At 39.2% G+C, this 20,095-nt stretch overlaps 1 protein-coding gene across 1 annotated transcript in view; it reads left to right on the top strand.

Moving 5' to 3' along the window:
• The window catches only part of fam135b (family with sequence similarity 135 member B), a 409,679-nt gene that overhangs the window by 283,797 nt on the left and 105,787 nt on the right, over positions 1–20,095 (top strand). The window contains exons 8-10 of the mRNA XM_069922246.1: positions 11,578–11,740; positions 15,270–15,284; positions 16,530–16,579. Coding sequence (XP_069778347.1) covers positions 11,578–11,740; positions 15,270–15,284; positions 16,530–16,579 — 228 coding nt within the window. The remainder of the gene's footprint in view (positions 1–11,577; positions 11,741–15,269; positions 15,285–16,529; positions 16,580–20,095) is intronic.

Here is a 20,095-nt window from a genome sequence, read left to right as displayed (position 1 = left end):
ATTTAGAATTAGAAGGGGGTTAAGTTAGGTTAAGTTAATAGTAATAAGTTAAAGTTTGATCCTGTTTAATTTCATGTTTAAAGATAAGTAAAAGTAACTTTTGTTTAAGTAACCATTTGTCTTGGTGAATATTGCTGCTGGGTTTTGTGGACCTCTGAGCTTGTAACAGTAGATGGAAATAAACTGTTCTTGAATCTAGAGATGCTGGTCTTCAGGATTTTTTTCTTTCTTCCTGAAGGTAACAGAGAGAAAGAGGTTGTGAGTAATGTTACAATTGTGTAATAAACTGGTGAGACCTCTCTTGGAGTATTGTGCAATTCACAAACATGCTTGAGAAACTCAGGAAGTCAGGCAGCATCCAGAGGAAGTAGAGGGTAACCAATGTTTTAAACCTGGGCCTTTTCATCATACTTGATGAAGGGCCAAGGCCCAAAACATTACCCTCTACTTTGTACGGATGCTGCGTGACCTGCTGAGTTTCTCCAGCATGTTAGTGTGTTGCACAATACTCCAGCATCTGGTGACTTTAGTGTTTAACTCAGAGTGTTGTTGTGACATTCAGGTCAGCCAACTGCAGAAAAGTTGGAAACGGTGCAGAAATTATTCCGAGTATGCTACTGGGACTCGATAGGTTGGATATTTACTCCTTGGCGGTTGAGTATAATTGGTTTGCTTAGGCCATTAACAATGGCGTGAAGCAAGGCTGTGTTCTGGCACCAACCCTCTTTTCAATCTTCTTCAGCATGATGCTAACCAAGCCATGAAAGACCCCAACAATGAAGACGCTGTTTACATCCGATACCGCACGGATGGCAGTCTCTTCAATCTGAGGCGCCTGCAAGCTCACACCAAGACACAAGAGAAACTTGTCCGTGAACTACTCTTTGCAGACGATGCCGCTTTAGTTGCCCATTCAGAGCCAGCTCTTCAGCGCTTGACGTCCTGCTTTGCGGAAACTGCCAAAATGTTTGGCCTGGAAGTCAGCCTGAAGAAAACTGAGGTCCTCCATCAGCCAGCTCCCCACCATGATTACCAGCCCCCCCACATCTCCATCGGGCACACAAAACTCAAAACGGTCAACCAGTTTACCTATCTCGGCTGCACCATTTCATCAGATGCAAGGATCGACAATGAGATAGACAACAGACTCGCCAAGGCAAATAGCGCCTTTGGAAGACTACACAAAAGAGTCTGGAAAAACAACCAACTGAAAAACCTCACAAAGATAAGCGTATACAGAGCCGTTGTCATACCCACACTCCTGTTCGGCTCCGAATCATGGGTCCTCTACCGGCACCACCTACGGCTCCTAGAACGCTTCCACCAGCGTTGTCTCCGCTCCATCCTCAACATCCATTGGAGCGCTTACATCCCTAACGTTGAAGTACTCGAGATGGCAGAGGTCGACAGCATCGAGTCCACGCTGCTGAAGATCCAGCTGCGCTGGATGGGTCACGTCTCCAGAATGGAGGACCATCGCCTTCCCAAGATCATGTTATATGGCGAGCTCTCCACTGGCCACCGTGACAGAGGTGCACCAAAGAAAAGGTACAAGGACTGCCTAAAGAAATCTCTTGGTGCCTGCCACATTGACCACCGCCAGTGGGCTGATATCGCCTCAAACCGTGCATCTTGGCGCCTCACAGTTTGGCGGGCAGCAACCTCCTTTGAAGAAGACCGCAGAGCCTACCTCACTGACAAAAGGCAAAGGAGGAAAAACCCAACACCCATCCCCAACCAACCAATTTTCCCCTGCAACCGCTGCAATCGTGTCTGCCTGTCCCGCATCGGACTTGTCAGCCACAAACGAGTCTGCAGCTGACGTGGACTTTTTACCCCCTCCATAAATCTTCGTCCGCGAAGCCAAGCCAAAGAAAGAAGAAAGAAGAAGAGAAAAAGAGACAACTCGCAGAACTGTTTTCCAACATTTAATTGCTCCCTTTTACAGGACAAAATAAACCACCATTGTCCTCTTAGTTTTCTTCTTTTTCTGTCCCTTTTTCTCCCTTAGCAAGTAACAAGCAGTGTGTCTGCATTCTTTTCCTCAACTACAGACAGATACTTTATTTTAATGTTTCAATATGTACTCAAGTCAGTGTATACAGTGTTAGCCGAGACCTTTTAAGATTTGCCCAGGAAAACATCTTGCATTTTAAAATCATTTCAAACTATATATTAAAAAAAATTGTATAATTCAAAGCAAAAACAGTGGCACCTGGTGGGTGAGTTAAAAATGGCACAGAGAAACTAAATGGCCAAAATCATACATTTAATAAGAAAATTGCTGTACCTTTTGGAAGACAAAATAACACAACCATTGTCTTCTGAGTTTTCTTCCTTTCCTGCCCCTTTTTCTCCAAAGTATGCCAAATAACAGAATTTACACTGTAAAATCTCAGCAAAGCATGTCCAGCACATGGGAATAGAGTCAAAGCACCAGTAAGAAGAAAAAAAAACCATCCATAAACTTTACATTAATGGTTAAAAGAATACAATACAATGTAAAAAATCTTCTTCTTCTTCTGGCTATGCATCCCATAAGATGATGATGGTTCCTTTCAGTCAGTTGATGGGGTTTGATATGAGGATGCCCCACTCCTCAGAAAGGAACAGTGTGTGCATCAATGGATTTAGGTGAGTAGGGTTTGCACAGGTCCAGACCCACCCTCTTGTCATCCCCTTCCAGATCCAGTGGCATGGTGAGGTCCAAGATGACTGGGGGAAGTTCTGTTGCAGTGAATGGCCAGGCCAAGCTTCGATGCAAGAGATGCCCTTTCTGTGTTACACAGCATGTGTTTGATAGATGGCTGTTGACTCTACAAGAGGATTCGTCCGCTCTTTTACAGATCTTGTTTTTCATCCTGCAGGGTGTCCAGCCACCCTTCACACCAGGCAAGCCTGGTGGGGTAGCCGGTTTAGTCGCCGACCACCCGACCATGGAGCAGTTAGTGCTGGGTTACCTGCTACCAGTAGCACTCGGACAAGTGACCTCACCAGTAAAACGTAATAATATTAGTAATGGACTATATACTTTAAGATCTATAACATAAACAATTCATTTTCCAAATCAAACATGAATGTAGCCCAGCTGCTAAGTTTCCCCACCCTTACCCTTAGCAAGTAGCAAGCAGTGTGAAGAAAAGGAAGGGAGGGCCTTAGGAAGTACCAAAGAGGTGTGCACTGCAAACCTCATTCCTACTGGAAAGATTATTAAAAGAACAGTAACTGCACACACTTAATTGAGATAAAATTCACAAATACAAAATTGAGAATAAAAATTATTAAAGCCCATTTTTAACTCTGCTACCTGAGCAATGGCTTGATTTATCATGAGTGGCATAGATAAGGTAAATAGTTAGTCTTTTTTTCCCCCAGGGTAGGGGAATCTAAAACTAGAGAGCATAGATCTAAGATTATTTTACTGGCAAAGTGAAATGGCAGAGTGGAGCATCTTTTGCCAAAACATGTGCATAAATAATCTGCAATTAATTAGAATAACTTGTGAGTTTCCATTTCCATTTACTGCACTGATGCATGAAAGATTATGTTACTGCTCAACATCAATGTTATTCTTGATCTGGATTCAATTATATTACTTCACTGAAAGAGAATGTCTCATTTGTTCGATATTAAATGCAGTAATATGTCAATGTTTCTTTTCACATTTTCTTTACTTTCAATGCCACTCTCCTCAACTAAAGAAATATATCTTACCATGATATTGTTCATAATTTCATCCTAAAAGTGATTCAGAAAAGTGTATATTAAAAGCAGGGCTGATTCTGCCAATCCTTCTGAGGAGATTGTAAATAGTCATCAGTAATATATGAGCTGTGGGCATTGGATTGACCTGACAGAAATTGATGACTGGTTGAGCTGTAACCTTTGTCATCTCTCCTCTATGATGCTGGGCATTATTGAGCATGTATCTTTTTGGATACCTCATGAGTTCAATGGTTTGAAAAGTGCAGCCTCAAGCAATTTTTATTAACTTAACTTTTTGTCCAAAAATTGAACTTTTCCTCATGCTATTGTTACGAGCCCAAAGGACCCCAAAACCCAGCAACAATAGACATTCACCAAGTCAAGTGGTTTTTAAAACAAAAGTTATTTTTAATGAACTTTAAACATGAAAACATAATCAAACTTTAACTTAACTCTATACTTAACTAACCCAAATTAACCCCCTTCTAATTCTAAACGCATGTGTATGTAATGTGCATATAAATTTAAGAAAAGTTCTTTGGTTCACAGTTCAATCTCACTTCCCCTTCTTCCAAGTTCTCTGGATGTAGGCAATTCTTATACTGTGCACAGAATTTGACCTGTATAAAGTTCACCAGGCTTTGGTGCTCGAAAGGTAAGTGTTTATCACTCAGGAAGGTTCTTGTAGGTTTTACAGAGAGAGATTTGTTGTTTCAAGATTTCCACAATTTAAGTACCACCATTAGTCACCTTAATGTCTTGCTGATTAAACTTGCCCCATCAGGGTTTTCTAGATGGTAACCTCTTTCTTCAGGCTACCACAGAGTTATTTTCTGTTCCCCTTATTCCAAGAGAAACATCAGTCAGATAGCACTTCCAGCCATCCACTGCTCTGGAACTTTCTGTTTCCAACCAACTCTTCCTGGCTTGCATTGTGTTCAGCTGCTTTTCAGTGTCACCCACATGAGCTGGGAGAGCTTGTTAACTTGCCTCTCTCTCTCTCCAACTGCCAAAAAGCCCATGTGACTCTCTCTCTCTCTCTCTCTCTCTCTCTCTCTCTCTCTCTCTCTCTCTCTTTTGCCAAAACCCCAACCTTCTTCAGCAAACAACAGGAGTTTTTCTCCTTGGTCAAGATGTTGTCTTAGATAAACAAAACCCAGCAGTGACCTTTCTGTGAGCACAAGGCAGAAAGGTACTTTGTAGCCAGTTTGACTCCTCCAAAACAATGGTCTGTTCATTTCATGATGTCATTTCAATTAGCACCTACTTCTGAAATGTGCGTCACATTCTCCAGAGATCCTGCAATATTATTGAATATGAATTCTTCAGTCTTTCAAATAAGATCTGTTTTAAAATGTGTGTATATGTGTAACCCTCTAATCTTACCAAAATGTCTCCCAATATTTATCATCCATTACACCTCCCTTTCTTTAAAGGAATTTTAACTCTGAGTTAAAATTCAGTAATAACTAAACTGTCTTCAAAACCACTAAAAAAATAACAATTCACAATATATACATGTTATAATAAAGTAACAATGTTGAGAGCATTTTATACATGATCAATGTTAACATCTTGACAGACAATCCACTATAATATTATTTCAACCTCTGATATGAATAATTTGCAGATCATATTCTTGTAATATCAAACTCCATCTTAATAATCTTCTGTTCTTGTTCTTCATTTTATTCAAAAACACCAGAGGATTGTGGTCAGTAAATACCACAATTGGTTATTGAGATGTACTGAGATACACATAAAAATTCTGCAGAGAAAACACGATAGACAATAGTTCTTTTTCAAAAGTGGTATAATTCCTTTGATGAACATTGAATTTTTTTGAAAAGTAGGCGACTGGATGGTCAATTTCATTATATTTTTGCAATAAAACACACCCTGCTGCTCTTTCACTCGCGTCCACTGCTACAGAAAAAGGTTTATCAAAATCAGGAGATTTTAGATAATGGTGTAGCATATCTTTTAAATTTTCTAAAGCTGTCTGATACTCTTTAGTCCACACAAATTTCTCCTCTTTCTTCAAAAGGTTGGTTATAGGAAAAGCATCCTCAGCAAAATTTCTCCAAAACTTCCTATAATATCCTGGCATTCATAAAAACCTTCTCACTGCTTTCTTGCCATTGGGAAAGGAAACTCAGAAATTTCATTCACTTTTGCTTGAATAGGTGAAACTTTGCCATGGCCAACGACATGACCCAAGTATGTCACAGTGGCATTTACAAATTCACTCTTCGCTAAGTTAACAGTTAAGTTTGCTCTTTGGATAATCTTGCAAACAATTGTCCAATTCCTTCAAATGTTCTTCCCATGTGTCACTTTTTTTTTGACCACATCATCAATATAAACATCTGTATGTTTTAACCCTTGGATTACTGAATTAATCATCCTTTGAAATGTTGCAGGGGCATTTTTCATGCCAAAAGGATATACATTATACTCATATAAACCGGACAGAGTAACAAAAGCTGAAATATTCCTTCCTCTCTCAGTTAAAGGCATACACCAGTAACCCTTCAACAAAACCAACTTAGTAAGAAATTTAGCTTTTCAAATTTTATCAATACAATCATCTATTCATGGAATAGGATAAGTATCTGTTTTGGTACCAGAATACAAAAAGAACTCCAATCTGAGTTTGAAGGTCTAATAATATCATTTCTCAACATATATTCCACCTCCTGATCCATGGTTTTACTTTTCTGAATGTTTATTCTGTATGCGTGTTGTTTAATGGGACTTGCTTCTCCAACATCCACATCGTGGTAGATCACTGATGTCCTTTTTGGAATGTCAGGAAACAGATTTGTGTATTTTAAAATGAATTCCTTCAACTGCATCTGTTCTTGTGACTTAAGAAGAACTAACTTTTCCTCCAAATTTTCCAAAATTGCTGAGTTAGACAGGTGCACAGGAACCATGGTTTCTTTAAGGCTACCCTCACAAGATTTTATTTCCATAATCTCATGATCCACCACTTCCTCCTCTCTGTCAACAACCAACATTTCTGATACAGATTGTTCTCCACTACCATTATCCTCAAAATAAGGTTTCAACAAATTTATGTGACAAACCTGAGTTTTATTCCTTCTATCTGGAGTGTTAACAACATAGTTAAAATCATTCAATTTTTATTTAACTGTGTACGGACCAGGAAATCTAGCTTTCATAGGATTGTCATGTGTTGGAAACAAAATCAAAACTTTACTTCCTATCTTAAAATTCCTCACTTGAGCTTTTCTATCAAATAAACACTTCATTTTACCCTGAGCCATTTCTAAATTCGCTTGAGCCAAAGTGCACACTTTTTGTAGCCTATCTTTAAATTTAGAAACATAATCCAGCAAGTCCAACTGCACATCCTCTTTAACCCACTGTTTTTTTAACAACATCAGAGGTCCTCTAACCTGATGTCCAAACACAATTTCAAAAGGGCTGAAACCTAATGACTCCTGCACAGCCTCCCTTGCAGCAATTAACAATAAATGAATACGTTCGTCCCAATCTTTTCCATTCTCCAAACAATAAATTCTCATCATATTTTTAAGAGTAAAATGAAATCTTTCCAAAGCTCCCTGAGTTTCAGGATGATACGCAGCTGACGTGATCTGTTTTATTCCCAACTCATAAATTAATTGTTGAAACAGCCCAGACATAAAATTAAATCCTTGATCAATCTGAATTTCTTTAGGTAATCCAAAAATCTTTCCAGAGCTTTTACCACCATTTTGGCTTTAATATTTCTTAATAGTATAGCTTCTGGAAATCTTGATGCTATACACATAATTGTTAACAAGTGATTTCCAGACTTAGTTTTCGGCAAGGGACCTACACAATCCACAATAACCCTAGTGAAAGGTTCCCCAACAACAGGAATAGATTGTAATGGAGCCACTGGAGGAACCTGGTTAGGTTTCCCAACAACCTGACAAAAAATGACATCCTTCACCAATTTACAACATCCTAAAACCAGGCCAGAAAAATTGTTTGAAAATTTTATTCATGGTTTTCTTTACACCAAGATGACCACCTAAAGGCGTACTGTAGGCTAAATTTAAAATTTCATTCCAGTAATTTTTAGGAACAACCACCTGTTGAATCACCCCCCACTCTTCAATAGCTGAAATATCAAGAGGTCTCTATTTCCTCATTAACAAATCACCTTTTAAAAAAATAACCACAAGCCATTTCTCCAATCTCCTGTTCAGTTACTGCTTTGTGTGCTAAGTCAACAAGACTTGTATTTGCTCCCTGCGGCTGAATTAACTCTTTGCTTGACAAAGAGAAATCCTTACTCTCACAATTACCCTGCTCTTTCAAAACCATTTCAGAAGCACCTGGCAAATCTCTGTGTGGTGATATGTAATTACACCACTAGGTCACCAGGGGTCATCCCAGTGACCTTGTATATAAAGCAGTCGAGAGCTGCAATCTCGCCTTCCAGGTTCGTCTTGCAGAGAGACAAGACCTCTTAGTGTACATATTAGTTTATTAAAGCTGTCTTATACTCGCACTACTGGTGTGGTTATTGTCAGTACACTCTGTCAACTGGATCTTCTTCATCTCTCAATAATTTCTTAGACATGGTCCTTGTTACTGTACACACAGGATATATCTCACAATTCTCTTCCATCTCTTCATTCCTAGGCTTACTTGTTAATGTCAAAACTGACCCAACTTTACCTTCTGGCAAATCATTCCCTAATAAAATTGAGACCCCCTGCATGGGTAACTTGGGTAACCACAACAGGTCCTTTAATTAACTCTGAATTTAGCACTATTTTGTGAAGAGATATTAACTCCACCTCACCTCCAACAGCTTCCATCAAAGTTGTCTCCCCTGTGTCAGTTCTATGATCAAGCGATAAAACCCCTTGTACAAACAATGATTGTGCCCATCCAGTATCCCCAAGAATTTTAACTGGAACCTGTGATTCTCCCTCCTTTACTGAAACAAAACCATCTGAAACAAAAGGTTTGAAAACATCCATGACACTCTATCAGATTTAGAATCGTTGCTCTTCCTAAATTCAACTACATTCTTCTGGTAAAACCTTTTTCACTCTTTTGTTTTTCAATACTAGACAATTTGCAATAACATGAACAGGTTTTTTTTACAAAAATGACATACAAATCCAGAAGTTCTGTCCTTTCCAACCTTCTCTCCAGACTTAATTTCAGGCTTACTATTCTACTCCATATTAGTCCTCTGAACAGGCTTATTGCTCTACTCCACATTAATTTTCTGAAAACGTATACAATTTTGGGATGTACTTTTATGAATTAATGCAAATTGGTCTGCCAATCTAGCTGCATGTTGCCACGTATCCACATCTCTCTCATCCAGGTATAATTTAATCATCTTCGGGACACACCTTTTAATTTCCTCAATTAACATCAATTCTCTCAATCCATCAAAATAATTATTTATTCCTCTTGAGGCGCACCAATGGTCAAACCATTCAGATTTCTTCAAAGCAAAATCCATATAAGATTGATTCCATGTTTTTATCAAACTACTAATTTTTTTGTTTATATGCTTCTGGAACCAACTCATAAGCTTTCAATATAGCTTGCTTAACAATATCATACTTTGCCACTTGCTGTGCAGTCAAGCTAGAGTATGCAATTCGTGCTTTTCCCTTTAATACACTTTGGAGCATAAAAGTCCACTTATCTTTTTGCCATCTTGAACTATCAGAAACCTTTTCAAAATGCTGAAAATAGGTATCTATATCTCCCTCATCAAAAGGAGGCACTAGATTTACCTCTCTACTAGGCAAAAACCTCTCCCCAGGAGTTACAGCTTCTGCTTTCTTTCTCACTTTCCTCCATCTCAATTTTCATCCTCTCTAATTGATACTGTCTTTTAGCTAACTCTAACTCATGCATCCTCTGTTTTTCAGCTTCCTCTCTTTGCATTTAGCTTCTTCTATCCTCAATTTCTCCAATTCCAGTTGCAACTCACCAGATCTATCTGCTGGAAAATCTTCTAAGTCTTTCTGAACAAATTTTCCCTCACCTATATAATATTTCACTATAATTCTCTGAATTCGTACTTTCCTTATCCAATGTTTAACTTCAATCAGTTTTAATGCCTTAGAAATAACCATCAGTTCCTTTTTTCTCTTGCTTCTTTGCATGTCATAATGCCGCATATTGTAAACTCCCACCCAGAGGATTGAGAAAGAAATTTGCAGACTGCAATTCATAGTGAATTATTGTTCAGCTTTTATTTATTCACAGAAATTGACTCACATGGCAAATACAAACATAATGCCATGTGGGATTCATTGCTCAGGCACCAATGTTTTCACTCCTAGGAAAGAGCGAGTTGCAATTAATGATAGATTACTTATTTTGAATTTCAATCGATTGAGGAGTCATCAAGATATCTAAGTGCTTTCATAATTTCTGGTATGATTTTAATCAGAGAAAACATCAACAACTCATTTTTATGCAGCTCTCAAATCATTTCAAAGCAAAAACTGGCACTAAAGTGCATAAAGGCGAAATTCGGGTAGATGGTATAACATTGGTCAGTGCATTCAATGAGAAGGCAAAGCAAACCAAAAGGGAACTTTGAAGCAGACAGAGATGGAAAATGGATTTGAATACAAGTATTGTAGAGAACAATTGGCAGAAATTATGTTATGATAGGATGACAAATACAATAAATGTTAGATTGTGGCGGCGCACATCCTCATAGCGAACTGACTCCACTTGTACCGCTGCACCGGTGGGGCAGCCATGAGAAGATAGCGCCTTCGAGGACCTCCATGCTGCATGAGTTTGAACAAAGCACGTGCCTCAGGTGAGCATGGTGACATCACCTCTGACGTGGGGTCGGAGCTCATTCCGCCCTTAATGGGATGCGTGCGAAGTTTCAACAAAACAGTTCGTTGAATGTGGTTGTGGTGAGTTTCAATCTGTGTAGCAGCCGCTACAAGATACAATTTTATAACATCAATTGTATCTTACTCCACAAAAATTAAATAGATTGAAATCAGATTTATCAGATAAATGTTTTAAGTGTAGTCAAGAGATAGGCACTTTTTGCATTCTGCATAGTCTTGTACAAAATTGAGACCATTTTGGATAGAATTAGAATATTTTTTTTTAGAACAAATTACTGGATTTAAACTTCCACAATATCCAATGCTCTGTTTTAATTGGGTAATTTTTCGGTGATAAGACTAAATTGAAATTATTTTTTTTTCCCCAAAAGGAATTTATGAAAGTTGAATAGCAGTTGTAAGAAAATGTATTGCAGTGACATGGAAATAAGCTTCCTATTTAGGAGTGGAAAGATGGGACGCAGAAATACATAGTTGTATGAGATAGTTACGTATAATTTAAGCACTAACTATGATATCTTTCTGAAAATTTGGTGCCCATACTTCCATACAGTAGGCAGGGATTTATAAGGAGCATTCCCTGAATTTCATGAAACTTGCTAACTCCTTGATGATATTGAAGGCAAAGTTTTCTGAAGTGTGATGATATTTTGGTGACCAGATTTGTTTTTTTTTCCTTTTTCTGTACTTTTCTTTCTATCTTATTTTTTCTTTCTTTTGTCTTTTTTTGGGGGAATTATTTTTTGGGAGGGAGGGGGTTGGTGGGGTTTATCGGGGTACAGTTTGTAGCATGTTTAGCTGATATGTATATATGATTGTCACTTTTTGTATTCTGGATATTAATACATGTACAAAAATTTTAATGAACTATTTGAAAAAAAAGAAATCAAATCAGAAAGCTGATGCAGTCACATTAGTTTTGAATGTAAACCTGGATTTGTGGCAAAGAATGCATCATGAAACACATTGTTCCTTGATTGGTCTCTCTCTTTGCCAGGGGAACACTGCCGTCACCTCTGAGAGCTGCTTACAACAAGCATACCGATGGCACGAAAGCCTTTGCCGAATTTTACTCTCCGCTTACAAAGGACTCCTCTGCTATTTCGGTACAATAGTGAAACAAGTCCCAGAACTGCATCAGATTCAGCTGGGTAAGATCTGTGATTGTATTATAATGTACATTACTGTTAGACTGGAGAAATGGCAGCATTACCCTTTTAGTTTCAGAATTCTAAATCTCATGAATGCATTTCAACTGTTGTCCAATATCATACCCAGTGGATTGGGTTGCGACTTTAATTTTAATTCAAAGACAAGGTGAGTTCAAAGTCCGTCATTGTAGTTGGGAAATTTGAATTTATCATTTGAAACTAAGAAATAAAAAGTGTGATTTCTGTGCCAAATGACTGAGAAATCATCAATGAATTTACCAATGGATTTTGGATGAGGATATCTGAATGTTTTCCCCTTCATGATCGGCTCTCTACTGCCCTCTGCAGCAAGCAGGCAATATCACATCATCTTCTCAGAGCAACTAAGGATGGGAGATAAATGCAGATCTCAGCAGGAACACTTATTTTATGAAAACACTCCTAGGTCCACCTAATCCCATAAAGTATCTTTTTACATCATGGCCAGTTCCCTTTGATGTTATTTAAAAATGGTTCTGTCTTCTTGCATTCTCATTCAAAATGAGCAGTTAGCACAGCGCGTCCCCTCAGTAAAACGCATCAATGTAATGAACTCATCCAATATTTCTGTTCACAAATTTGGGGGATAGGTAATATCTTTATTTTCAAATACCTATGACTGAGTAATCTTCAAGTAATCTTCAAGATGACACGGTCTTCAGAGCAGTTGGCACAGATTGCCTGTTACATTTCTGGGAGTGAAAAACCCGCCAGCACTTGAACTCTGAGAAATGGCGCAAGACAAAATGTAGCAGAGCACTGGTGACATTCATGATTTCAAAGATAGGAACATAGGAAGTAGGAACAGGAGTAGGCCAAAAATGGCCCATCGAGCCTGCTCTGCAATTCAATACGATCATGGCTGATCTAATTTATGACCTAACTCCACCTTCTCCTCATATCCCCTAATTCCTCTATCATGTAAAAATTTATCTAACCGAATTTTAAATATGTTTAATGAGGCAGCCTCAACCACTTCCCTGGTTAGAGAATTCCAAACATTCACTACTCTCTGGGAAAAACTATTTTTCCTCACCTCTGTCCTAAATCTACTCCCCCGAATCTTGAGACTATGTCCTCTCGTTTTAGTTTCCCTGGCCAGATCAAAACACCTTCCTACATCTATCCTATCCATACCCTTCATAATCCTATATGTTTCTATAAGATCTCCTCTCATTCTTCTGAACTCGAGCAAATACAATCCTAGATGATTTAATCTTTCATCATAAGTCAACCCCTTCATCCGAGGGATCGACCTAGTAAACCTCCTCTGGACCGTCTCCAAAGCCAGTATATCCTTCCTCAAATATGGAGACAAGAACTGGACACAGTACTCCAGGTGCGGTCTCACCTGGATGACGTAAGCTATGTTACAATTACGTCATATTTATCAGAGGATCATTATTGTGTTGTAGTTTTTCAGACCTCATGACGAACAGTGTTGGAACACAGTCGCTTGCAAGTGACACAGTTGCAATTTGGTTACAGTAGAAACTTTCCATAAATTTTATTCCTGAACTTATGGTGATATTTCTAAAATTTTAATTTTGACGGTATAGCATGGTAGAAGTCATTTCAGCGCCATCCAATTGTATCTGATTAACTTATGTTTATGGAACTCAGAGCAGCCAGGGCAAACCCACGCAGGTCATGGTGAGATCGTACAAACTCCTTACTGCGCTGAATTTGAACCCGGGTCACTGGTACTGTAATAGTGTTGTGCTATCTGCTATGCCAATAATGCTGCTAATCATACAAGCAGACTCTGTCTCAAGAATGATACGAAGGAATAAATTTATGTTTATTTTAAATGTAATATTTATTGGGTGGAATCATGCAACTGTTTTCTTTTAGAACAGTAACCTATAGAAGGCATGCTTTCGTCTTTTTTTGCGTAATGTCTCAACATTGCCAGAGACCGTGGCTAAAGCTTATGAAGGAAGATCCAAGCCTACGGGTTCCAGCAGGCTGTGGGAGAGGGGAGGGAGGCCCAGTGTCGGGATCCACCACCACAGTTCAGCTTAGTGGTGGAGATGCAATGACTGGATGGAAGGTGTCCCAGCCGGCAGGGGAGGAGTTTTACTGTATCTGAAGCCTTTCAAGGTCTGCTGGAAAAATTAATGGAGTCCCTTAGGATACAGCCTTGAAACTCTTGGTGGAAGGAGGATTTCCAAGGTCAGTGGATCAGTGGCATTGTAGAATGGGGAATGATTCCCTTGGAGATTAAGACTTCATCAAGGAATTCATTGTGTCGGTGTTTGGGGGTAAGGGAACAACCAAAGGAGAATTCAATGTGTATTGTCTGAGTCCAAAGATTACCATATTTTTATGCATATAATGCTCTCCTTATATGCATATCTTACTAAACGGGTACCCCCTGTGCATGTGTGCACTATACGAGAATACTTTTACATATTGAAAGAACACCACAATTAATAGCTGGCGTGGGAAGTCAAACTGCCAATTTATAGTTGGAATATGAGCGAGCATGGGAATATAATAGCTCCATTGAAAGAACACGCACAATTAATAGTGGTCATGGAAAAGATGAGACGGCAATTTATAACAAGTTTGGGAATATTATAGCGAGTATGAGAATTTATAAAGTGGCATTGAAAGAATGGACACAATTTATAGCAGATATGGGAAATTTCGATTTTGAGAATATCACTTTGTACTTAAAGCCATGGTATTCTAATAAACAGGACATTCTAGTCAGGGCACTGCACCTTATCGATGTCAGTTGCCCAGACTCAACCCTGAGGGAGGAGAGTAACAGATCGAGTGCCTCTGATTTGAAACAACATTAGAATTAAAATCCTACTTAATCCTGAAGCCTGTCTTTAATCTATTTAATTGATTCCTCACCAAAGCTTGTTAATGGGCAATTGACACTTCTTGGGAAGTTGGTTGGGTGTTAATTGTGGGAGATTAACTGTGGCAGCTACAGGTATGTGTTCCATTGAAATGCAAATTGATTTTGCCAGTCGGAATTTAGAATGCTACATTTGTGCGTGATAGACGTGTGCACGTTATACGAAAATATTTTATACAATGTATGATTTTCTGCATGTTATATCCCACCTCACTGACAAAAGACAAAGGAGGAAAAACCCAACACCCAACCCCAACCAACCAATTTTCCCCTGCAACCGCTGCAATCGTGTCTGCCTGTCCCGCATCGGACTTGTCAGCCACAATCGAGCCTGCAGCTGACGTGGACTTTTACCCCCTCCATAAATCTTCGTCCGCGAAGCCAAGCCAAAGAAAGATATCCGTGTGCACTTATATGAGTGAAAATACTGTAGTAGATAACAAATGGGAAAAGAGTTTCAATTCATTTTTTTTTTCTGGGAATTCCAAATGACAGGAAGATGAGGATTCATATGATACGTGAAAACATATGATGAGTGTCCAAGAAGGAAATGAGTTCACATTTCTGAAGTGGTGTGAACCCACCCAAAATATCAATATTTGCATTTTTAGACAAATAAGGTAGTGAAAGGTTTGCTTGGTTGAAATTCTAGTTTTCTATTTCTGCAACATTTATTCTCCTCTGTCACCTTGGAACATAGAACAGCAATGTACAAGCCACTTGGCCCACAATCTTGAGCCGACTGATCCACGATCTATCTAACATTTCTGTCTCTCACTGTCTACAACCTTTTATTTTTCTTAAATCCGGGCCTATCTCAGAGTCTTTTAAAGATCCCTATTGTACAACTTCCACTACCACTGGCAGTGATTTCCAGGCACCTACTACTCTCTGCACATAAAACCCATGAAGCACAAGTCCTCTGGTTTTGCCCATTGCCTCCTCTGGGGGAAAAAAAAAGTGGTAACTGTCTACTCTATCTGTGCCCCTTCAGAATCTCTTACACCTCTATTAAATAACCTCTCATCCTCTGTCACTCCAAAGAGAAAAACCCTAGTTCAATCAACCTTTCCTCAAAAGAAATGTTCTCTAATCCTGGTTAATCTCCTCTGCACCTTCTCTAAACCTTCTATACCTGTGGTTGACAACCTTTTTTTTCCACTCGCATCCCACTTTAAGTAATTCCTGTGCCATCAGTGCTCTGTAATTAGTAAAGGATGGCTTAAGGTGGAATGTGAGCAGGAAGGGAAGCTTGAGAACCACTGCTCTAGACCCAATTGTTACTGAAATATTTTGCTTGAGAAAAATTGTCATTGGCCTATTTCCTTTGGAATTATGAAACCGTCCAGATAACGAGTCAATTGGGTATGATTAAAACAGTGGTTTTCAAACTTTTCTTCCCACCCACATACCACCTGGAATAAGCAATCCCCTATTAATCACAGAGCACCTATGGCATAGGGAATACTTGAAGTGGTAAGTGAGTGGAAAGAAAAAGGATGAAAACCACTAAGTTACATCCTTGGTATAATGAGGTGACCAGAGCAGAACACAATAAATATCGTCTAACCAGAGGATGTAAAGCTGCAAAATTACCACATAGTTCTTGAACTCTATCGTCTGATTTATGAAGCCCAACACACCTATGACTTCTAAACCTCCTTATCAATGTGCAGCAAATTTGAATGATTGCTGGACTTGGATTTCAATATTCCTCTATTTCTCCACTCTGTCTATAATCAGGTTTGATCTTCCAAAATGTGTCAGTTGACACTTATCCCAGATTGAACTCCATCTGCCACTTTTCCACCTGACTATTACATGCTGTATTTTAGTGGTTTTGTTCTGTTGAATTCACAAAATCTCCATTTTTATCTTTTCCAGAGGACTGCCTCATAGAGGAAACACTGTCACAGCTTTGTGTTAACTTACAGGTGAGAAATTATGTTGCTCGTTTCACATTTGTTTGGCTATTGGAATGCAAAAGTGAGGTTCAGTAATGAAATAATCCAGTTCAACCTCTCAGTAGCCACCCTTTCCATTGCTGAATCCTAAACCTCAACCATAAACTCCTCTGAGGCGACTAAAATATCTCTCTACACTCTTTGAATCATCACTTTCTTTGCACCAACTGTTTCAGCGAATAGTTAATATTTAATATCTCTTTTTCTGGATCACGGCGCAGTGTGGTAATTTAACGTGTGCTATTTTAATGCTGTATCTTTTGTACCTGTGTGCCTGCAATAAAGTTTCACACTCATACCCACTTCTATTTCTTATGGCAAGAAATCCATCCCCTGTCAGAAGCGCAACATGAGAAAATAATAGAAGAAAAATTCAGAAACAGGAAGTGATCACAGAGCAGGTGCTTGATAGTGTGGTATTTATTTACTCGTCATTCCTCCAAAATTAAAATTTCACACTAATTGGGCAAGACTTAAAAATGTCAGCCGAGAGTAAGTGAAATAATTAGTCCCAAGTAAAAAGTACCGAGTATATTTCACTTGGGCTACAACATTTTTTTTACAGAAGTACATCAAGATAAAATTTTAAAAGCTCTTTAGTTTTCACTGGGGGTTGGAATCCAAAGTGAAGAGGCCGAAGTCGAGGAGGTTGGGGCACAAGTAGTGACAGTTGGTAGGGAGCTTGAGTGGAAAGACAGGCAGATAGGGTAAAATTGCAATGCACTAGGGACACAGAGTCAAAAGTAACAAATAACAGCAAAAAGGTTTCGTATTTGAATGCTCACAGGATAAGGAATAAAATGGATGACCTTTTAGTACAGCTATACATTGGCAGGTATGATTTTGTGGCCATCATGGAGGCGGTGGGGGATGGATATCATTGAAAATTGAATGTCCAAGGATATACACAGTGTATCAAAACGATATGCAGGTAAGCAGAGGGGATGGTCTGGCACTGTTAATAAAGAACAGCATTAAATGTTGGTTACATCAGGAAAGAGGTGACATAGGATCAGAAGATATAGAAGCATTGTGGGATGAGATAAGAAGTAGCAAGACTAAAAAGATACTACGAGCAGTTATTTTTAGGACTCCAAAGAGTTGCAGGGATGTGGACAAGATACAGATTTCAGATTTATTGTTAGAGTACATACATGACATCACATACAACCTTGCGATTCTTCTACCTGCGGGCCACGCAGAATTACCACTTATTGGTGGTGCAAAAAGAAACTACTCAACGTTCACATGTAAACAAATAAAGAAATGTAAACAAGCTGATTGAGCAATGACAGAGAGAGAAAAAAATTGATAAAGTGCAAAAGTAAGAGTCCTTAAATGAGTCCCTGATTGAGATTGTTGTTGAGGAGTCTGATGGTGGAGGGGTAGCAGCTGTTCCTGAACCTAGTGATCCAAGTCTTGTGGTACCTTATACCTCTTTCCTGATGGTGTGAATCCTTGATGATTGCTGATGCTCTCCGACAGTAATGGGGAGAGTTTTGCCTGCGATGTCCTGGGCTGCGTTCACTATCTTTTCCATGGCTTTATGCTCGGGGATATTGGTACCCCTTTACCAGACCATGATGCAGCCAGTCAGCATGCTTTCCACCACACATCTGTCATATCAATGTCATACTAAACCTCAAGTTCCTGAGAAAGTAGAGGCACTGGTGTGCTTTCATCATAATGCCATTCGTGTGTTTGGTCCAGGAAAGATCCCTTGAGATGGGTGATTCAAAAGAATTTAAATATGCTCATTCTCTCCACCTCTGATCCCCAATGTTATCTGGTTTCCCTTTCCTGAAGTCAACAATCACCTCCCTGGTTTTGATGACATTGAATGTGAGGTTGTTGAAGGTGCACCTCTCAGCCAAGTTTTCAATCTCCCAGGTTGCGACTGGACCTCAAGAGAGAGCATTGTGGAAAGCCTATGAGAAGGCTTTTTAGAGCAGCTTGTTGATTAGTCCTCTAGGGGGTCAGCTGTACTGGATTGGGTGTTGTGTAATGCATCAGAGGTGATTTAGGAGCATAGAGGGCAGTGAACACAATATGATGGCGTTCAATTTGAGATTTAACAAGGAGAATCTAAAGTTACATGTATTGGTATTTCTATGGAGTAAAGGGAATTACAATGGCATGAGAGAGGAACTGGCTAAAGTAGAATAGATGGGGACACCAGTAGGGAAGACAGCAGCAGTGCAGCAATGGATAGAGTTTCTGGTGCAATGAGGAAGGCGCAGGATAAATACCTGCCAAAAAAAAAAAGAAATATTTGAATGGAAAAATGTCATAATTGTGCTGACTTCTCAAAGCTAACATAAAAGCAAAAGAAAGAGCACACAAAGAACCAAAAATGAGTGGGAAGATAGAGGATTGGGAAGTTTTTAAAAACTTTCAGAAGGTAACTAAAGCATAATAAGGGAAAAGTTGAAGTATGAAAGTAGTCTTGCAAATAAAATCAAAGGGTACAAAAAGCTTTTTCAAGTTCATAAAGAGTAAAGCAGAGGTGGGAACAGATGTAGAACATTAGGAAATGATGCTGGAGAAATTATAATGGGAGGCAAACAGGATGGCAGAGGCACTAAATGAATATTTTGCATCAGTCTTCAGTGTGGAAGACATTAGCAGTGTGCCAGTTGTTGAAGGATATCGGGGAAGGGAAGTGAGTACAGTTCCTATTTGAAGGTAGAAGGTGCTCAGAAAGCTGAATGGTCTAAGCATGGATAAGTCTCCCACACCAGATGGATTGCACCCTCAGGTTCTGAAAGAAGTAGTGTTATAGATTGTGGAGGCGTCGGTAATGATCTTTCAGGAATCATTAGATTCTTGTATGGTCCTAGAGGATTGGATAATCGCAAATGTCACCCCACTATTCAAGAGGGAGGGAAGCAGCAGAAAGGAAGCGATAGACTGGTTTGCCTGGCATCAGTGGTTGGGAAAATGTTAGTCAATTGTTAAGCATGAGCTTGCAGAGCACTTCGAGGGACCATGATAAGATAGGACAAAATTGGCATGGTTTCCTTAAGGGAAAACCTTGCTTGACAAACCTATTGGAATTCTTTGAAGAAGTAACAAGCAGGCTAGTTAAGGATTTGGATTTTCAGAAGATTTTTGACAAGGTTCCACACATGAGGCTACTTTACAAGATAAGAGCCCATGGTGTAACAGGAAATATATGAGTGTGTGTACAGCATTGGCTGATTGGCAGGAAGCAGAGAGTTGGACTACAGGGATCATAATCTGGCTGGCTGCCAGTTGCTAGTGGTGTTTCACACGGGTCGGTTTTGGGCTACATATTTTTATGTTGTATATTAATAATTTGGATTATGGAATAAAAGTCTTTGAGGCTAAGTTTGCAGATGATACGATAGTTTGTCAGGTAGCAGGTAGTGTTGAGGACACAGAGAGGCTGCAGACTGACTTAGATAGATTATGAGAATGGGTAGAGAAGTGGTAAATGAAATAAAATGCCAGAAAGTATGCGGT

Source organism: Narcine bancroftii, chromosome 2 (assembly GCF_036971445.1).
Source record: "Narcine bancroftii isolate sNarBan1 chromosome 2, sNarBan1.hap1, whole genome shotgun sequence".
NCBI classification, from domain to species: domain Eukaryota; kingdom Metazoa; phylum Chordata; class Chondrichthyes; order Torpediniformes; family Narcinidae; genus Narcine; species Narcine bancroftii.
Note: the sequence above shows the minus strand (reverse complement) of the source record. Positions and strands in the feature narration are given on the sequence as shown.